Source organism: Girardinichthys multiradiatus, chromosome 1, assembly GCF_021462225.1.
Source record: "Girardinichthys multiradiatus isolate DD_20200921_A chromosome 1, DD_fGirMul_XY1, whole genome shotgun sequence".
Taxonomy (NCBI): Eukaryota; Metazoa; Chordata; class Actinopteri; order Cyprinodontiformes; family Goodeidae; genus Girardinichthys; species Girardinichthys multiradiatus.
Genome location: NC_061794.1, coordinates 22,524,589 through 22,543,736, shown reverse-complemented (window position 1 = coordinate 22,543,736; position 19,148 = coordinate 22,524,589). Strand labels below are relative to the sequence as shown.

Genomic DNA, 19,148 nt, shown 5'->3' with positions numbered 1-19,148 from the left:
GGGGGTGTTGGTTCTGACGTAGACACACGTGGTCCTCACCGTGTCTCCTTGGCCTTTTTTTAAGTGTTGCACAATTACACGACCAACACCAACCAGGCTTGAAAAAACAACCGGGCAAGACTTTGAACTGCTGCTGACCTTTAGCAGCATCAGAATAAAATAAACCAGACAAAGAACCAGCAATATTCTTCAGATATGTATTATTATTCTTATTCTTACATTTTATTCATACAGTACAGAAATGCAAGCGTACAAATAACAACCAAAACAATACATACTTAAAAATATTTAAAATTGACTTAACTATCTGAAGTTATTCTTACCCTGTTTTTGGTGTCTGTGACTAAGAAATGTTTCCTCTCATTTATAATATAATGCAAGGACAGGCAAACGATTTCCCCAACGGCCCATCTGAGTAACTATGAGTGTTGGTGAATTTAAATGTTCAAAAAATATATCTAAACAAACTCTAAATATGATTCTTATCAACCGATGGTGCCAGTAAAATTGGACAAGATTTACTGACCATTTAAACTTAATAAACTGTAACTCAAACTTAAATCTAAACTGCAACTTTACAAAAACAGCCTCTGCATTGTGTGTAATTTTTGAGTTGAAATTGGAAATTAAGGCATAGTTTTCTAACCCTAACCCTAACCTCTTATTATGATTATTATTAATATACAGTAGCTCAAACAATGGATGCGCTGCAAAAATAGTGCTCTAATATAAATTTGTATGCAATAACCTGTCCTGTCCTGAGGTGTAACATCATGCCATAAGGACAATAACATGAAGTACATGCTGAACTATGCTTATCTTCCTGCTTCTTCCTGCTGACATAATAGCTTCTAGAAATGTTCCATTCAGCTGTTTACCTGGAATTAGTCTGGAAACGGGGAGATAAGAAGAAAAAGAAAAACAACCCCTCTCTTATGACAGGAAATCCACATGTGAACACAGACCATAATCATAAATGTTGCATGTTCATGTGTCAATTTTCTTCTACAATGTATGCAATGAAACATGGAAAATAATCCCTTCTGAAACTATAAGGATATTTCCTGATAGAAAAGATATGAAGTCACCTTGTTAACACCTTCATTGTTTGTCACAGCAATATCTTGTTCCAAAACATCTCATTAAACCAGACACACTGTTTATGTCACCTGCTGTTAGTAGGTTGTTGACCTGGAAAACACGTTTTATTTCCTTACTAAAGTAGGTTTGGATTTTGTTTGTTAATTTGCTTTTATCAGGACTAGCAGGATATGATCTCATATTGCATAACATCAGGTGTACTTTTTATTAGTCATGCCAACGGCTCTAATTTAGGCTTGTGTGAATGGTCGCACCTCTGACATTAGATACTGCTGCTCTACCATGGTATTCATGTCTCTGATGTGCCATATTTCAGAGGCACATAGCTCTAATTCTGCTGAATATATGAATGTGTGTGACTGCTTAGGGGTGTGTGCTCAGATTGCCATGTGACGTGACAGAGGTGAGCAGAAGAGGTGACTTCTTGTTTGTTTCATGTTTACATTGTGAAGTTGGACCAGTTTCAGTCAACATAAACCAGCCCAAATATTTGATATGCTTGACATTAGCTGCAGTTATGAAATACTATCTCACACATAATCGGCTGTGAGCTAACTGAGTGTAATAGGTTTCCAGGTTTTGGAAATACTGACACCAAGTCACTGGACTTTCAATGAACAGCTTCCTTTATTTCATGTAAAACTGAAGCATCTCGGTTTAAGTTTATTTTAGTTTCACATAAGAACTTTTGGTCATGTCGATTTCTATTCCATTCAGTTCTCTTTGGGACTGCTTTCTAAAATTTCTCTGCTTTTGATTTTTTTTTTTTTTTTTGCTGCAGTTGCTGGTCCTTATCCTGAGCTTTATGTAAAAAGATGAACAAATGCGGGGATTTAAATCTGTTTGAGTAAAATTGTCTCTACATAACAATGAAACAGTAAAACTGAAATTCTTCTACATCTCACTGCTCCTTGCCTTCAATAATACCCACTAACACATGTATTTGATCTACAGGGGTTGGACAATGAAACTGAAACACCTGGTTTTAGACCACAATAATTTATTAGTATGGTGTAGGGCCTCCTTTTGTGGCCAATACAGCGTCAATTCATCTTGGGAATGACATATACAAGTCCTGCACAGTGGTCAGAGGGATTTTAAGCCATTCTTCTTGCAGGATAGTGGCCAGGTCACTACGTGATACTGGTGGAGGAAAACGTTTCCTGACTCGCTCCTCCAAAACACCCCAAAGTGGCTCAATAATATCTAGATCTGGTGACTGTGCAGGCCATGGGAGATGTTCAACTTCACTTTCATGTTCATCAAACCAATCTTTCACCAGTCTTGCTGTGTGTATTGGTGCATTGTCATCCTGATACACGGCACCACCTTCAGGATACAATGTTTGAAACATTGGATGCACATGGTCCTCAAGAATGGTTCAGTAGTCCTTGGCGGTGACGTGCCCATCTAGCACAAGTATTGTGCCAAGGGAATGCCATAATATGGCAGCCCAAACCATCACTGATCCACCCCCATGCTTCACTCTGGGCATGCAACAGTCTGGGTGGTACGCTTCTTTGGGGCTTCTCCACACCGTAACTCTCCCGGATGTGAGGAAAACAGTAAAGGTGGACTCATCAGAGAACAATACATGTTTCACATTGTCCACAGCCCAAGATTTGCGGTCCTTGCACCATTGAAACCGACGTTTGGCATTGGCATGAGTGACCAAAGGTTTGGCTATAGCAGCCTGGCCGTGTATATTGACCCTGTGGAGCTCCTGATGGACAGTTCTGGTGGAAACAGGAGAGTTGAGGTGCACATTTAATTCTGCCATGATTTGGGCAGCTGTGGTTTTATGTTTTTTGGATACAATCCGGGTTAGCACCCAAACATCCATTTCAGACAGCTTCCTCTTGCGTCCACAGTTAATCCTGTTGGATGTGGTTCGTCCTTCTTGGTGGTATGCTGACATTACCCTGGATACTGTGGCTCTTGATAGATCACAAAGACTTGCTGTCTTGGTCACAGATGCGCCAGCAAGACGTGCACCAACAATTTTGAACTCTGGTATGTCACCCATAATGTTGTGTGCATTTCAATATTTTGAGCAAAACTGTGCTCCTACTCTGCTAATTGAACCTTCACACTCTGCTCTTACTGGTGCAATGTGCAATCAATGAAGACTGGCTACCAGACTGGTCCAATTCAGCCATGAAACCTCCCACACTAAAATGACAGGTGTTTCAGTTTCATTGTCCAACCCCTGTATATGACATGCTATATCTCTTTTCTTGAATACCACATATTTAATTCATAACTGGCACATGTTTTCCACTTATCTGAGATCAGGTTGCACAGTTCTAACAGGGAAACCCTGAAGCTGATCAGACATTTCTGATCAGATTACCAAACCTGACTCCATTCGATGCGGAGTAGCAGCAGCTCTGCTCCGAGTCCCCGATCAATGACGGAGTTCCTCCACATATATAAGGCTGAGCCTGGTCAGAAAAATCTTAGAATTCAAGAAATTGTAAAATTGTTCTTAGAATGACGTCACTAGGAGCTACTTTTAGTCTTAGGGTCCTTTCTGAATACGGACCGTGGTCCAATGACAAAAGTCATTCTGCTCTCCCTGAATCTGAGATTCATTAATCGATCGACATCTCCTTTCCAGCAGCCTGGAACAGATATTCCCTAAGATGTGTGATCCCTCAATAGTTGGAGCAATACTGCATTTGAACTTCAAAAAAAAATATGACCCACTGAACTGCCTGCATTTTTCACATGACAGAAATTGATTAATTTACTTACCCTTCTGTCTTATTACGTGATCAACTCTTGCAAAATGGTAATAAAACGTTACACTTTTGATTATCTAGTATGGTAAGCTGTGTGATTGACTGGTCATTTGTTGTTCACCTCCCATTTTCCCACAGTTTACTGTGTAAAAAGATTCAGATGTACTTAATAAACATAAACACAATCTGCATTTTAAAATGCAGATTGTGTTTGTCGATTATAAGAACATAAACAATTCATGTCAGTTTTGTGTGTGACTGCAAACAAACAACCCCCATCAACCCGACAGCAGAGATATCAAATCACATATAGTTACATAAGAGTTATATTTCAAGACCCACAACTTGCTTTGGCGTCCAGCTGAGCTCCTGGCTGCCATAAACCGAGGCGTCACATGTAGCTGACAGTCACACGGCTCTGTGCTATTTGTGGACAGATAGTTTGGCATCTAGTGATTCACATTCTCAATGGTCTCTGCATTGTGTGGCTAAAATGTGCTTGGTTGTTTTAATTTGGCAGGTCAGGGATTTCCACAGCTGCAGCATTTTAAAAGCAGCAGCCAAAACAAAGAGCAAGAGTGTCACATTATACCAGTTCTAAGATTTAATTAACTTTAATTTCTTATAACAAAGAATGAAATCTAATACTATTCTCGTGCTTTATATGCACTTTCTTGTACTGTACACAGTCCACATTACTCCATTTCAGCAAAATATCTGGTCTAAATGTCATCGGAGAAGATCTTAATTACCCACTAAAAGCCACGTGCACATTAGAAAATTCTGCTGTTTAAAATTGGTCAAAATGAATGATAAATCCATGGTGTTTTATGTTGAAAGGCAATAAAACAAATGTTTGGGTTTATTCAACAATCATTGCTTTCCATAGATTACTTAAATCTAGAAAACCCCTAAAACAATTGATTCACTGATCCATAACTTTATTACAGCACCAACAGTATTGCAAATTATACATTTTCACAGTAGGTTTTGTATAAAACATTTAATTATATGTTGTTTTTACGTGTTTTGGATCTCTATTAAAGAACCACTTAAAAGCTCAGGAATCTCCACATTGTACTTAGTTCCACTAATGGCCTTTAAAATCCATTAACAGTGGAACCTGTTATACCTAGATCCGCCACCAGAGGACAGAAGACAAGTATAGGGTTGGATACAGCAGTTTTGTGAAAATACTACAGGTCCTTCTCAAAATATTAGCATATTGTGATAAAGTTCATTATTTTCCATAATGTCATGATGAAAATTTAACATTCATATATTTTAGATTCATTGCACACTAACTGAAATATTTCAGGTCTTTTATTGTCTTAATACGGATGATTTTGGCATACAGCTCATGAAAACCCAAAATTCCTATCTCACAAAATTAGCATATTTCATCCGACCAATAAAAGAAAAGTGTTTTTAATACAAAAAACGTCAACCTTCAAATAATCATGTACAGTTATGCACTCAATACTTGGTCGGGAATCCTTTTGCAGAAATGACTGCTTCAATGCGGCGTGGCATGGAGGCAATCAGCCTGTGGCACTGCTGAGGTCTTATAGAGGCCCAGGATTCTTCGATAGCGGCCTTTAGCTCATCCAGAGTGTTGGGTCTTGAGTCTCTCAACGTTCTCTTCACAATATCCCACAGATTCTCTATGGGGTTCAGGTCAGGACAGTTGTCAGGCAAATTGAGCACAGTGATACCATGGTCAGTAAAACCATTTACCAGTGGTTTTGGCACTGTGAGCAGGTGCCAGGTTGTGCTGAAAAATGAAATCTTCATCTCCATAAAGCTTTTCAGCAGATGGAAGCATGAAGTGCTCCAAAATCTCCTGATAGCTAGCTGCATTGACCCTGCCCTTGATAAAACACAGTGGACCAACACCAGCAGCTGACACGGCACCCCAGACCATCACTGACTGTGGGTACTTGACACTGGACTTCTGGCATTGTGGCATTTCCTTCTCCCCAGTCTTCCTCCAGACTCTAGCACCTTGATTTCCGAATGACATGCAGAATTTGCTTTCATCCGAAAAAAGTACTTTGGACCACCGAGCAACAGTCCAGTGCTGCTTCTCTGTAGACCAGGTCTGGGGAATGCGGCACCTGTAGCCCATTTCCTGCACACGCCTGTGCACAGTGGCTCTGGATGTTTCTATTCCAGACTCAGTCCACTGCTTCCGCAGGTCCCCCAAGGTCTGGAATCGGCCCTTCTCCACAATCTTCCTCAGGGTCCGGTCACTTCTTCTCGTTGTGCAGCGTTTTCTGCCACACATTTTCCTTCCCACAGACTTCCCACTGAGGTGCCTTGATACAGCACTCTGGGAACAGCCTATTCGTTCAGAAATTTCTTTCTTTGTCTTACCCTCTTGCTTGAGGGTGTCAATAGTGGCCTTCTGGACAGCAGTCAGGTCAGCAGTCTTACCCATGATTGGGGTTTTGAGTGATGAACCAGGCTGGGAGTTTTAAAGGCCTCAGGAATCTTTTGCAGGTGTTTAGAGTTAACTCGTTGATTCAGATGATTAGGTTCATAGCTCGTTTAGAGACCCTTTTAATGATATGCTAATTTTGTGAGATAGGAATTTTGGGTTTTCATGAGCTGTATGCCAAAATCATTCGTATTAAGACAATAAAATACCTGAAATATTTCAGTTAGTGTGCAATGAATCTAAAATATATGAATGTTAAATTTTCATCATGACATTATGGAAAATAATGAACTTTATCACAATATGCTAATATTTTGAGAAGGACCTGTAATTTTGTTCAGGTGGTAAAGGTTTCAGAAATATGTGCATCATCACAGGGATGTTTTCAACTTTCAAGAGCATTGTATCTCAGATGCAGTAAAGATGAGGCCTATGATTAAAGCACTTTACACGCAAACAAAAAAATCGTAGATCTAGCCGTTGTTTTGTCTGACATTTACAGTCTTGCTTGTTCAGTGGTGAGGGAATAAAATGAAAGCTGAACCTGAACTAAGCCGTCTACCCACCAGCATGACGCTGACACTAGCTGATGGTGCAGAAAGAGTGAAAACACACCTCATATGGGTGGAGACTGATAATGCAAAACTTTTCCACAAGAAATTCCAACTATCGCATGGGAAATGAATGAGGGCTGACTTTTATTACAGTGTAAACCATGATGGCAAACAGATAACACATTATCCTGCCTTTTATGTAGCCATTGTTATTAAACCTAAGCTTTTTGTCTTGACATTTGGTAATAAACATTTTAGGACACAAAAATGATTGCATAAAACCAGAGAATAAGGCATAAGTGAATTAGGAAGCTGGTATAATTAGTATGGGCCCTAAAGAACTCTAAAACGTTTACCCAAGTCAAGAAATGTGTAAAAAAAAAAAATTATGCTGAACAAAACTTGTGATCTGTGATATTTGTTCTGAAATCAGTGCACTTTTAGTTGATCCTGTTCAAAAGGTTATTTTCAATCATCCTTCCTAGATGGTACACTCGCATAACTTGTACAAGAAACTTAAATGTTTACCACATCACACATACCTGAACACAAGTCGCTTTTCAAGCAGTGGTTTGCTTGTACGCAAGAGGATAGCCTGAGCAAACAAAATGACAAGTCTATTCCAGCAAGAGAATGAACAACACAAATAATGTGAAATAATCTTTAATAGATACTTACAAACACATTTACACCAAGTAATACAAACCAAGTGGAAGCAAGCAAGGAAAAGTAAGGTGTACCACTCTTACACATTTAAAAACAGACAAGTTTATGATATGGCATTTGAAAAACTGTTGGCAATCTAACCTACTTTTATTACATTTGTGCAGCTGTAGATTGTCGCTTTCTGTCAATATGGTGCTTTAAAACTAAAGTTTATCATGTCAGGCACCTACAAAGCCAGCTTCCAAAGACCCCTGACCCCCAGCTATACATTTAATAAACACAAACAAGACATAATGGTTCTCAGTTATCTGCCAGTGAGGCCCAAAAGTCAGCCAATATTTACATGTTTTTCCTCCATTCTTTGTTTTAATTTGTGCAAACCAGTGCTCAAACATGGAGATTATGGGAGTTTAAAAATGCTCTTGGGCCTCAACCGCACAAGATTGAAAACTACTGCACTAATAAAACGACAAAAAAGGTAAAAAGAGTTTGTTGAGAAGAGTTTCCTGCCGGTGCATGCTACAAATAATCACAGTGACATTATCTTTCTGTTTAGGAATGCTGATGATATTCCCGCACTGCTGCAGCTGAGCAGAAACGTCCATGTTACAGGGAAAACCTGAGCGCAGTGAGGTCTGTGCTGCTTTTAAACGGATTCAGTACGCCAGGAGCTCTCTATAAAATGGCCATCTCTTTCCTGTGTCATGGGAACAGCAAATATATATTTAAAAACTATTTCTAAAACCCAGAATCTTATAATGCTCAATTTGTGACTGATGCAAGTGTACTGCCATCTTGTGGCCAGATAACAGCAGTGCACCACTGTGTTAACATTTTCAGCTCAGTGTGTTCATCTCAGTGACATCATAGCACAATTTCATTCAGATTTCCAACGCTACAAGACAAGAATGCATAACTGAAGAAAACTTAGCTTGAAGGGGTTCACCAACATGGTGACTGTCAGGGCATCAATTGGATCAGTGTGTGCATAGTACTCAGTGATTCCTGATTTTATAAAGTTAAAGATTACAATTGAAAAGAGTCATAAAAACAGGATAAGAAACTAAAGAGGAGTTCTGCCACTGACAGAAGCATACTTTCTGATTCACACAGGTGGCTGAATCGGTCCTGGAGGCTTCAGTAATGCTGCCAAACGAGTTAAACCCAAGGACGATCCCAGAGAAAGAAACAAGGGAGTGCCGAGTGTGTTGTCAGTCAGCTTCGTCATTGGTAGAGCAGGTAGTTCTTGAGAGAGGCTGGCAGGGGAAGTCTGTGGATTTCATTCAGCCGGTCTCTTCCCAACGCCACCCTCACCGAACGCCTACATAGGTCCATCAGCGAAAGAGGCTCAGCTAGGGGGAGAGGCAAGAGGGAGAAAGGTTAGGAATGGGATCAGTTTGCAGAGACATGTGCAAATGCTTTCTGTAACCCACATTTAACAATCAATGAGAATAGTTGCAGTGTAAACAACAAACTGCCAATCTGAATGGGTTTGTTAGCAGTACAAAGTTTCACTTTAAAAAAAATATATATACTAAACTATCATCTGGGTAAAAGGAGGGACCTTCACTAAGCTGGTTGAAACAGTTCAGGATGGAAACAACTGGGCCAGAATATGGACCGTCATGGTGTGGAAACTAAAGAAGTACCACCCATCACTCTTGCTAAGGTAGTGAGGTGACAAGCTACAGTTGGCATTAGCAACATGTTGGTTTAGTATCTCACTACTTGCTCCATTCAAGGAGGAAACTGCAGGATTTCCACACATTTTAAATCTTATAATTCCACATTTTTCCAGACTCAGATTTCAAAGGTTGTCTGTCCTTATGAGTCAATTTTTAATTTATAAGCACAAAAGTTCGCTATAGTTCTTCATGTTTTATATTTTAATCCTGGCCACCGCAGTAATATCTGCCATGAATTCATAGAGTGGATGGATGATGGACAAACAGAAGATGGATGATAGAAATGGACAAACATCTTGATGAGTGGATGAACAGATGATTACCAAACTGATAGGTGAAAGGAGCAACAAACTGATAAAATAATAGACAGACAGACAGCTAGATGGATGGTGGACAAACAGATTGATTGACAGACAAATGGATGCAACATTCAGACAAGGGAGTATGGAATAATGTTTTGAAATTCCTTTTTTCCACAACACTATTTTTTCTGTACTTCTCCAGACCTGGAAAATACAAATTCCAGACTTTTCCTGACTGTGAAATGACCCTCCAACCATCTACCATGTTGTAATACTTGTGTTACTTTACCATTTGTGCATGATTATTAGGCAGCTCCTATACCCCAGGCAAAATGGGCCCAAAATATTTGACTTTAAATAGTAAAAACCAAGTCTTTCAGAATGATGCAGCACTCTGAAACTGCCTTGATATTGAGGTGTGTTCACAGCACCATCATACGTTCTGTTTAGAAATAACCACTGAAGATTTCAGAAGAATCAAATGTGGAACTCCCAGGAACCCATTCTCCTCCATCCTCCAGTGCCGACATGTTCCAGAACTATGACCTACTTGGAGTGTCCAGATGTACAAGGTGCTATGTCCTCAGAGACATGGCTAAAGTAAGGACAACTGAAACCCAATCATTGCAACTGAACAGGACACACCGGTTCAAGACCGGGCCAAGAAATTTCTGTAGACAGATTTTCAAAGGTTTTATGGACCGATGAGAGTGACTCCTGACATACCCAATAACTGGCACAGAAGTCCACTTTGACTCAGACGCCAGTATGGTGGGAGTGAGGTACTGGAATGGGCTGGTATTTTTAAACATTTGCTTGTTGGACCTTTTCTGGTTGAACGAGGAATCAAACTTCAAAAACGTAGAGCCTGTTTTATTAGAAGAGTATTGATAGATAGACAAATCCGCATCTTTTTAAAAAGACAGATTTTTATGACAATGCTCCACCCCATGCATGGTAGTACTCCACTGCATGGCTAGCCAGCAAAGGCCTTAAAGATGAAAGAATAATGACACGGCCCCCTTTCTCACCCGACCTAAAACCTAATGAGAACTTGTGGTCCCTTCTTGAACTGGAGTTTTATTGATTTTAATTATGGTGAAAGTAAACAGTCCCTTTCTCTAAGCGGTGTCTGGGAGGCTGTGGTTGCTGCTACGCAACAGGCTGATCATCAACTGAAGGACTCCTTGGCTGGGAGACTTTATTTGCATATTTTAATTTGTTGAATTATTCCGTTAACAAACACAAATTAAATGAGATCAGAAATTGTTTTTGTAGTTGCATGATAATTCTGCACAATGTGCACACAGATGCTCCTGAGAAAGCCAAAACCTAGTTTTCCTTTAATTAATTATTTGGGCTCGGGGATTATTAACTTCTTGGACTAACAGAGCAGATCAGGAAAAAAATAGTCTTTGCAACAAGCAATTTTAAAGTACTACTAGATAAAAAGGGTGAAAACCGAAATATTAATTACATCATGAATAACAGTACAATTATAATTTCATTTTAGCATCAGCAGGAATAATTGCCAATTTTAAGTAAAATATATTCGATCAAATTGTGTATATTTGTATTAAAACTGAAACCGTCACATTTAGGCCCAATGCTATCATACCATGACAATCTTACAATGATCCATGCCTGCTTGCAAATAAAATGAAGACTATTTAAAGTACAAAAAATTCACAAAGGGGTGGAGTCACAAAAAATTACAGAATATCTAAACTTCTGGGACAGAAGTACGTATATAATGCATATACTCGAGATGCTTTTAGACTCTAAAAGAAATGAGTCTCCTGTGTTCAAAAGCAATACAAACAGTTAAAAGACATCTTGAAATTTAAACACGAGACAAAACACCTCATCTAGTAGACTGTAGTGTGCATCGCCCGCAGGGGTAAGGCCCACACATGCAAACTATGTCTAAGTTTGGCGCCAGTGGCCAAATCTATCCAGGAAGTAGGGAGATTTTTTTCAGCTGCAAACTTTCTGTAGGATCCATCAGTCAAGCTGTCAGATGAAAGCCTTTGAAACCATTGTCCTGATGAGTAGGAGGAAAACTAACTGCAACTAAGAGGGTGTGGGTTTATATGAGAGTTCAAGCCAGTATTGGAGCTTTACTTGTGCAATCCCAGCTACACATCTACCTCTGAATATGGAGCACTCGGAGTCTGGAAATGGCCTCAGTCTTAAAGCATGGGTTTAGCTTAGCTCTAAAGCTAAGAGAAAGACAAACTGTCACTTCAAACTGAAGCTAGCTTTTGTGAATAAGAGATTATCTTTGGTCCTTTTCTTGCACGGGCACAAAACTAGGGTCACTAGAGTCGGACATAAAAATCTAATGAGCACAAAACACTTGGGACAGATGGGGAGTACAGGGTCTGATGTGCACGGATGTTTCTACACCAAAAGCTAAGCAAAAATGGGATTATTCAATTTTTATAGGCCTTATTGGTCTTCTATAAATCACTGTGATACTGAGCAATGTCAATTTGTGCTCATGAACATCCAGAACCTCCCGATGTTTTACTAACATCTATACAGGAGGCTCCCCAACCTACCACTTGAGCCAAAGTACAGTAAGTGACAGTAGGGCAGGTCCCTTGAAGATCAGTCTTTACTGTGAAAGTTCTTCTTCATAAGGACACACAAATCCCTACGGCACAACGGCGAGTCACTGATCAAATAACTGATCAAAACTGCAAAATACATAGCAGTAATTCTGAATTAGGGCCAGTATAGAAAATATTTTACAAATAACCCTGCTGTGCTCTACAGAAGCCTTTTTAGATGCATCAATAAGTCCTCTGGCTATAAAACCTCTACAAACAATCTCACGGCAACATGTTAAGACATTTAAATTTTATACTTACGATCAAGCCCATTTATGTACCGCATTCGTATTTCACAGTGTCCCCACACAGCACTCACTATCGGGTGCAGCTTCTTGCCTTTGAGTCCTCTAAAGGCCACACCAAGGTAATGTCCATCCACTATGTAACCCAGAGTGCCCTCATCCATGTCCAGGACTACCAAGAGGGAGTCTGGTATTATGAAGCTGTCGTCTGGCTCAAGGAAGGCTGGGTAGGTTTTTCCAGGGAAATTCTTGCCATCGTGGTAGAGTTTACTTCTGCACAGGTCCCAACCCCAGGATTCAGAGTTGCTTCCCACCAAAGCCGTGTAGCCCACAGAATGCAGCGGTGCGTCGCTCGTTGCAACACCAACCACTGCGTGCGTGCCCCTCTGCCGCATCGCCCAGTTGATCTCCCATACATGCAGTCCCCTGGTGTAGCCAACACGTCCCCTGATGGCGTCTGTGCTCTGCGCCACAGGGTGCCTATGGAACACCAAATTGTTGTCGTCCTTCACAAACACATTGAGTGAGCGGTCATCGTTGTGCCACGAATGCTGGATCTGGGTGTCCAGGCTGGCGGGAGGCATGTCCAACAGAAGGTCTAGTCTAGATGGCTTTGTGTGACTCAGGGCCTGTAGCTCCAATGTTAGGGGACTGAACGCCGGATCCCGCATGTCAATAGTTTTAATGCCACCTGGGACTTTCTGCCCCATGCTCCAGGTGGGTATAGCAGCTCTTCGTTGACCACCTCTTCCTCCTCCCCCCGCCTCGAAGACCAATGGGGGGAGTATTCAGCCTCAGAGCCTCCCCTTCGCCGTGCTTCTGCAGCCTGAGATGCCACTTGGCTGTGCTGTGTCTGATGCAGACCACCAAATTGAGGTGTTAAAGGCCAGTCTGGACAATTGAGACATGAAAGCACACAAAACAAGTCAATAAGATTTTCTTTCCTGCAGATGTTCAATGTGAGCATCAGGAGTATAGGTGCCCTGAACAGAATTTTGTGGCATGAATTTTTGTTAAAATATTATTACCAACATTTAAAATATTTCTCTAACCCTCTTGCTGTGAGTGGTCATCATTTATACAAGGGATTTGCTATTATTTTAGAACCAAGTCAAAATGGCTATAGAATCTAGCATTCGTCTTTAGCATGTAATATTCTCAACAAGCGGGGTTGGCATTACTTATAAAAACAGCAATCCAATCTAGAGGTGCACCGTTTTCTGGCCAATCACCGATCTTTGAAAAGCTTGACCTGCTGATTCCAATTTTCTTTATAACCAAGACTTTCAGGGGTCAAAAGGTCACAACACACCTTCAATGTTCCAATCTTATGTTGTCAACAGTTGCGAACCGCACACGTGACCTGGTGGGAGGGGAGGGGGTGTCTGTCAGTCAGCCCTCTCACATGACAGAGCAAAAGGAGACGGTTGGTGATTTTCAGATCTTTGTGGAGATAGATAGGATCGGTGGAGAAAAAGAAAACTCTTTCACATGGAGGTATCAGCCAATCATCCAAATTTAAGGAAATCGGGGCAGATTAATCGGTGCACCCCTAATCTGAACACATTCACTTGGCTGTAGACCTTTGAACTGATATTTCCAAAAGACTTCAAACATTTCCAAATCCAGATGGCTCCATGAGAAAGGTGAGAAGGTTCAAACACGGCCTGTTCAGCTGGGATGGTCATTTAATTGTATCGCTTTCCGTCATGAGGAAAATTTTCTTATTCTGATAAGAATATTGACTTATCGTGACAATGATAAAATCTAATTAATGATGTCTGAAACCCCAAAAACAAACAGTACTGTCAGAATTGTTACATTAACTATTTTTACCACTGTTGATTCTTTGAGAGCACACTTCTCCAACAGGTTTCTTGAAGAAGCCCATTTGAAATGTGTTTTTTTTTTTAAATAAAGGAGTACTTGTGTTTGTGTGGCTTTGACTGTGGTAACACACAGTCAAAGCCACACAGCTGCCAAAAAAATTTTGTAAATATTTCTTAGTCACTTTTGTTATCACACCAGATAAAATACTGTGATAAAACTTTAAATCCTTTTCACCCATCCTTTCCTCACAGTAACATATGTCATGAGTGATCAATGTTATCTGGACAGCGCTAAATCCAGGCGTGAACCTCCTCAAGAAGCACTGAGGATGGTTTTCTTTGGGGTGGCCTGGGACAATTTAATCTGCAATAGTTTGGCAGTCTGAAGGCAGTTCATCCTGGGACACATTCAGACCACCAAACAAACAAGGCAGCTTGACAAACTAAAGAAATATAACCTGAACAGCTCTTGGTTTAAATAAAAGATAAGCATTACATCACCACTGCGGCCAGCTAACCTAAAGCTATTAAATACACTATCCACAATACAGCTGAACTCACATTTTAAAATATTTCGTGCAAGGCGCAAAATCTCTGAAATATCCAGTCACATTTATGCAGCAGTAGGCGTGTACATTAATAAAGGTTTGCCAGTGGGCCATAAATGGTTTTACTACGGTTTTATGGGTTAAAGTCTCTGCTGATGCTGCTTTGAGAAATGCCACAATATCTATGGTTAACTGTCTCAGTCATTATATCTTAACGTAAGCTTTAAGAGTTTCTAGACGAAAAACCCAGGAAATTTAGACCCGGCTGAAACCTAGTCGGCCTGATGTCTGATACTGTAGCGCTAGTGACTGAAGGCATCATCAGCAGACCTGTTAATTGTTCAGGTAACAACCCACATATAATGTGGCTACATACTTTTTTCCACAAGGTGCATTTGACCCAGGATGGATTTAAATGACAGGTGTAAATGGATGCCATTAGTGTAGTTCAATTACATCTGGATCAACCACAATACATGTCAAAACCAGGCAAAGGACTTAAAAATAACTTTGCTCTAATATGTGAACTTTTCTTTAAGTTCAAGTCAAGTGGCTGCCTGCCAAAAAAGCTGACATGCCTCTGTGGAATACAGTGTAAAGGTGATAACAGCTTCTGTGTTTCATTTGACTTTTAAACAGATCATTGATACTCGAAGTAGTTGGCAAGGTCTTCAGTCATTAATAATTTCACACTAAAGACTTTTCTGTACATCTTTAATGTTATCCTGATCAGCTAACATAAACAAAAAAATACAAACATTGTTTGTTGGAAATGGTTACATCTAACAAAAAACTACATGTTTCAATTGAACTTGGTTTAAACGTTTGGAGCTGCAGGGCTGCAAGTGGCCTCAAAAGTGCCTTTGTTCTCATGTGATTCTTAGAGAGAGAAAAACATGTTAGGACAACCGTGTCCCAAGACATACTCAGACACTTACTTAGAAAACTTGTTTCTGCTACTGTACAGCCTTAAGAAAGCTATGGAAGGCGAACCATCGTCATGATACATCAATTGATGATTATAGGATGAAATTTCCTCAGGTTCATCTCTAAAATCTTGGACCGTTTGGCGTTGTTTTTACCTTTTAAATCGGCTCAATACAACTAACCTAGAGAAACAAGATCAGCAAGTTTCTGTTACCCAACAGTCTAACGTCTGTTAGCAGAGATGAACTATAATAGACTGATTACACAAACAGAAAGAGTCGTTTTAACTTTAAACAACATTCATAGAGTTCTCCAGCTGACATGAACAAAAACTTCATAAACAGGAGACTAAAGTGAGGAATGGTTCCAACTTGTGTGTTTGATTTATAGTATTTGAGCTGGTCACAGGACAGTTTTGTAGCCTCATAACCCCACCACTGTGTAACCCCAAACAGACAGTCCTGAACTGATTATTCATCGATTACAACAAATTATCCAGATGGTACAACATAAAAATTACATATTATAGATTCTCATTTGAGTTTACCATTTTAAAATTAAAAATTCCCTATATATTTTTGTAATTCTATTTTTTTGAAAAACTACTGCTTTATAGAAAGTAAAAAAAAAACACAAAACCTTTGTATTATTTCCAGGAGGAAATGTACAACACTAGCTTCTCTCAACTTTCAGCCAATTGAAAATTTCATTATTATATTTGGATGTTTTATATGAATTTACAAAAAAAACAAGGAAAAAGATAATTGTCTTTTGAGGCATGTCTCCATTACATTATTCCATATATAATCAAATTAAAGTGCACAAATATGGGAGAGAAACAAGATTTAAAACGTAATGATTAGTTGTCTGCTTTCATACGTCTGGGTTCTCCAGCTTCTTTTAATAAACTAGAACAAATTGCAACATAATGGTAATAGTTTTAACAGCTAATCAAATAGCCCTGACAACACTTAATATAGTGACCCAGACAATTCAGGATTTAATGCCACAAAGTTGGATTTGAAAGAGAAAAAAAAAAGAAAATTGATGAGGACTTGGAGGTAAGAATACAAGAACAACCAAGAAGGTAAATCCTTCTAAAATGTGCAAAATTGAATTACATCAATAGCAGCAGCACCAAGACGAAACGTTAGATTACTTTTCCTCCAGAGGGCAACAATATTCCACTAAAATGAAAGATACGGATGCGCCAGAAATAAGAGGTGGTGTGATGGCCTCATAAACACATCCAAGTAAAAGAGCATTCAATATCTCTGGCAAAAATATACCTTTTCATGTTTCCATCAAAAACCGGATGTAACATGGCACTTGCACCGTTTTATTACAGAGATTTACGGTTCAGGTTAAACACGTCTTTGGATCAAAATTGTGCTTTAAAGTTAAACTGTATTTTGCTTTACAACAAAATACCCATATATTTGTAGGATAGTATTCTAAAAGGGATTTGTATGCAGGTGCCTCAGGTATCCTGTGGTCATTCTGTGTCTCACTGTACAGCAGTGCCACAGTGCAGAGCGTTTTGTAATGTGAAAAATTATGCTGCTGGGAAGGCCACTCTAATTAAATTGTAGACAAGAGTTCATTGAGCACCGCCTTGGCTCTTCTTCTAATGCAAGTAAACAACCATTTAAATGGGTCATGTCTCCTCACTTATTGGAAAACAGGAGGTTAGAAAAAGCCAGCAACGAGTGGCCTGCATTTGAATGTAAACTATCTCCCTTTCATTGGCTGTCCAGCATTCACACAGGATGAAACATGGTAATTTGCAAAACCTTTGAGTCAGGACTTTACCATTATTCCTTTCATTGGGAAAAAAAAAAAAAACCCGAACCATAACAAATTAAAGAGTCCCCACTTTTTAAATTGTAATTTATTACAAATACAAACAGAAGTAATACAGGTTGGCTTGTGGCTCGCTTTCTTTTGCGGGCTAAAAGCCAGGCTTGGACTGGACTGACCGGGGCCCCTGGTTTGGTTCAGACTTGATTACAATGCAAAAGGAGGGGCTCATTGAATTTGCTGAGAGAAGAAAACATTTGTTTTGCATATAAGGATCAATTTAGACTGTGCCCAGTTCAACTTAGGCAGATTATTGATTGGCAGATATAATTAAAAGTTTACCAAAGTCAATCATTTTATCAGTGAGAAGAACAAACCTTCTGCATGCTACTCAGCTTTCAGGACACAAAATGTTTTATCAAGATAAGGCTAAAGAAAATAGGATTTTTAATGTAAGAATATGATTTTGTTTTTTAAATGTACCACTCCCCCTCTCCAATCCCTTTTGGAATAGATACTTCCATTTTCCAGTTCATCCTATTGTGGCAAATGCAGACTTCCTTTGTGTTCCCTATTGTCTAAGTTTGGGGATGTTTACATCAAGCCCTCAGTACAGCTCACATCAAAGACTCCACTGATTTCACTGATAAGATACTGCAAGCCCAACAGTATGAGAGAGTTTTGTTTAGCTTCTTTTTAGTTTGTTTAATCCTCTCTTACAACTCCATAAAAAATATATATGAGACTAACATTTGGCCCTGAAAAACTGTGCTTTACGGTCCTGTCTAGCTATGTAAAGTTGCTGTGTGTGAGCTTACTGATTTGCTACGTTTACCCTGCCTTCTAAACTTTGGTTGACTTTAAAACTCGAAACATTTTACTACACGTTACTTCAACTTTAAATAAGCTAGGATACTCACCTCCCGACAAACAAAAAAAAGCTAGCAGAAGCTAAGTTAGTCTTCGTCAGTACTACCTGCTGATGAAGACTAACGTAAGACCTTGAAATGTTGTTTATAAATGAAGTTATTATTCTGACTTGTCTTGTTAAAGCTCACTAGTTCAGGTAAGCGAGTAAACGGCCATCCGTGGGCCTACTAACCGCTGAGTTTGTCATGTTAGCCGTTTTAAAAGAAAGCTAATCTCCATACAAGCACCCATAGGCCAAGCTAACGTTCGACGAACTTCCACGTCAAGTCACCCGAACGTTAAGGACCATTGGTTGACAACCTCGCTACTTTTTAACCGTTTACCTGAAACCAAACCGGTTCGTTACAAAAAAAAAAAAAAAAAACTGCAATACAAATCTGTTGTGATTAGCATAAACAGCAACAAAACGCGGTTAATGTTATCTAGAGACTACAAAGACAAAACAGGGACTTTATCTCTACGCTCAACGCTCGGGGACGCAGAGTGCTTAACAGCCAGCCGTTGTTTTTCCTATGTATTTAGGATGTTAAGAGAGGAACACCGAAAACAAAACATTCGCTTTGTCTGTAGGTTACACGAACACAAAAGAAAGCTGACCTTGTTTGAATTGTGAGGCGGAGATCAACGGAGAACCGGGTCAGTCTTCGTCTACTTCATAGTAGTTTTCCTTCTTTTCCCCGCCGTCTCACCTTTTACCATTTGAGCCCCCGACATGAATTAGATGAAATGGTGATGACTGCTCTGACATCACTCGAATCACGT

At 39.7% G+C, this 19,148-nt stretch overlaps 1 protein-coding gene across 1 annotated transcript; it reads right to left on the bottom strand.

Annotated features, from left to right (window-relative positions):
• Window positions 1-7,486: 7,486 nt before the first annotated feature.
• Window positions 7,487-19,140, bottom strand: spsb1 (splA/ryanodine receptor domain and SOCS box containing 1). Its single transcript, XM_047375571.1, has 3 exons — window positions 18,984-19,140; window positions 12,369-13,243; window positions 7,487-8,857 (listed from the first exon to the last, which is right to left on the bottom strand). Exons 2-3 carry the CDS (start codon window positions 13,060-13,062, stop codon window positions 8,730-8,732), a joined length of 822 nt encoding a protein of 273 aa, XP_047231527.1. The 5' UTR covers window positions 13,063-13,243; window positions 18,984-19,140; the 3' UTR covers window positions 7,487-8,729.
• Between the last annotated feature and the right edge of the window lie 8 nt (window positions 19,141-19,148).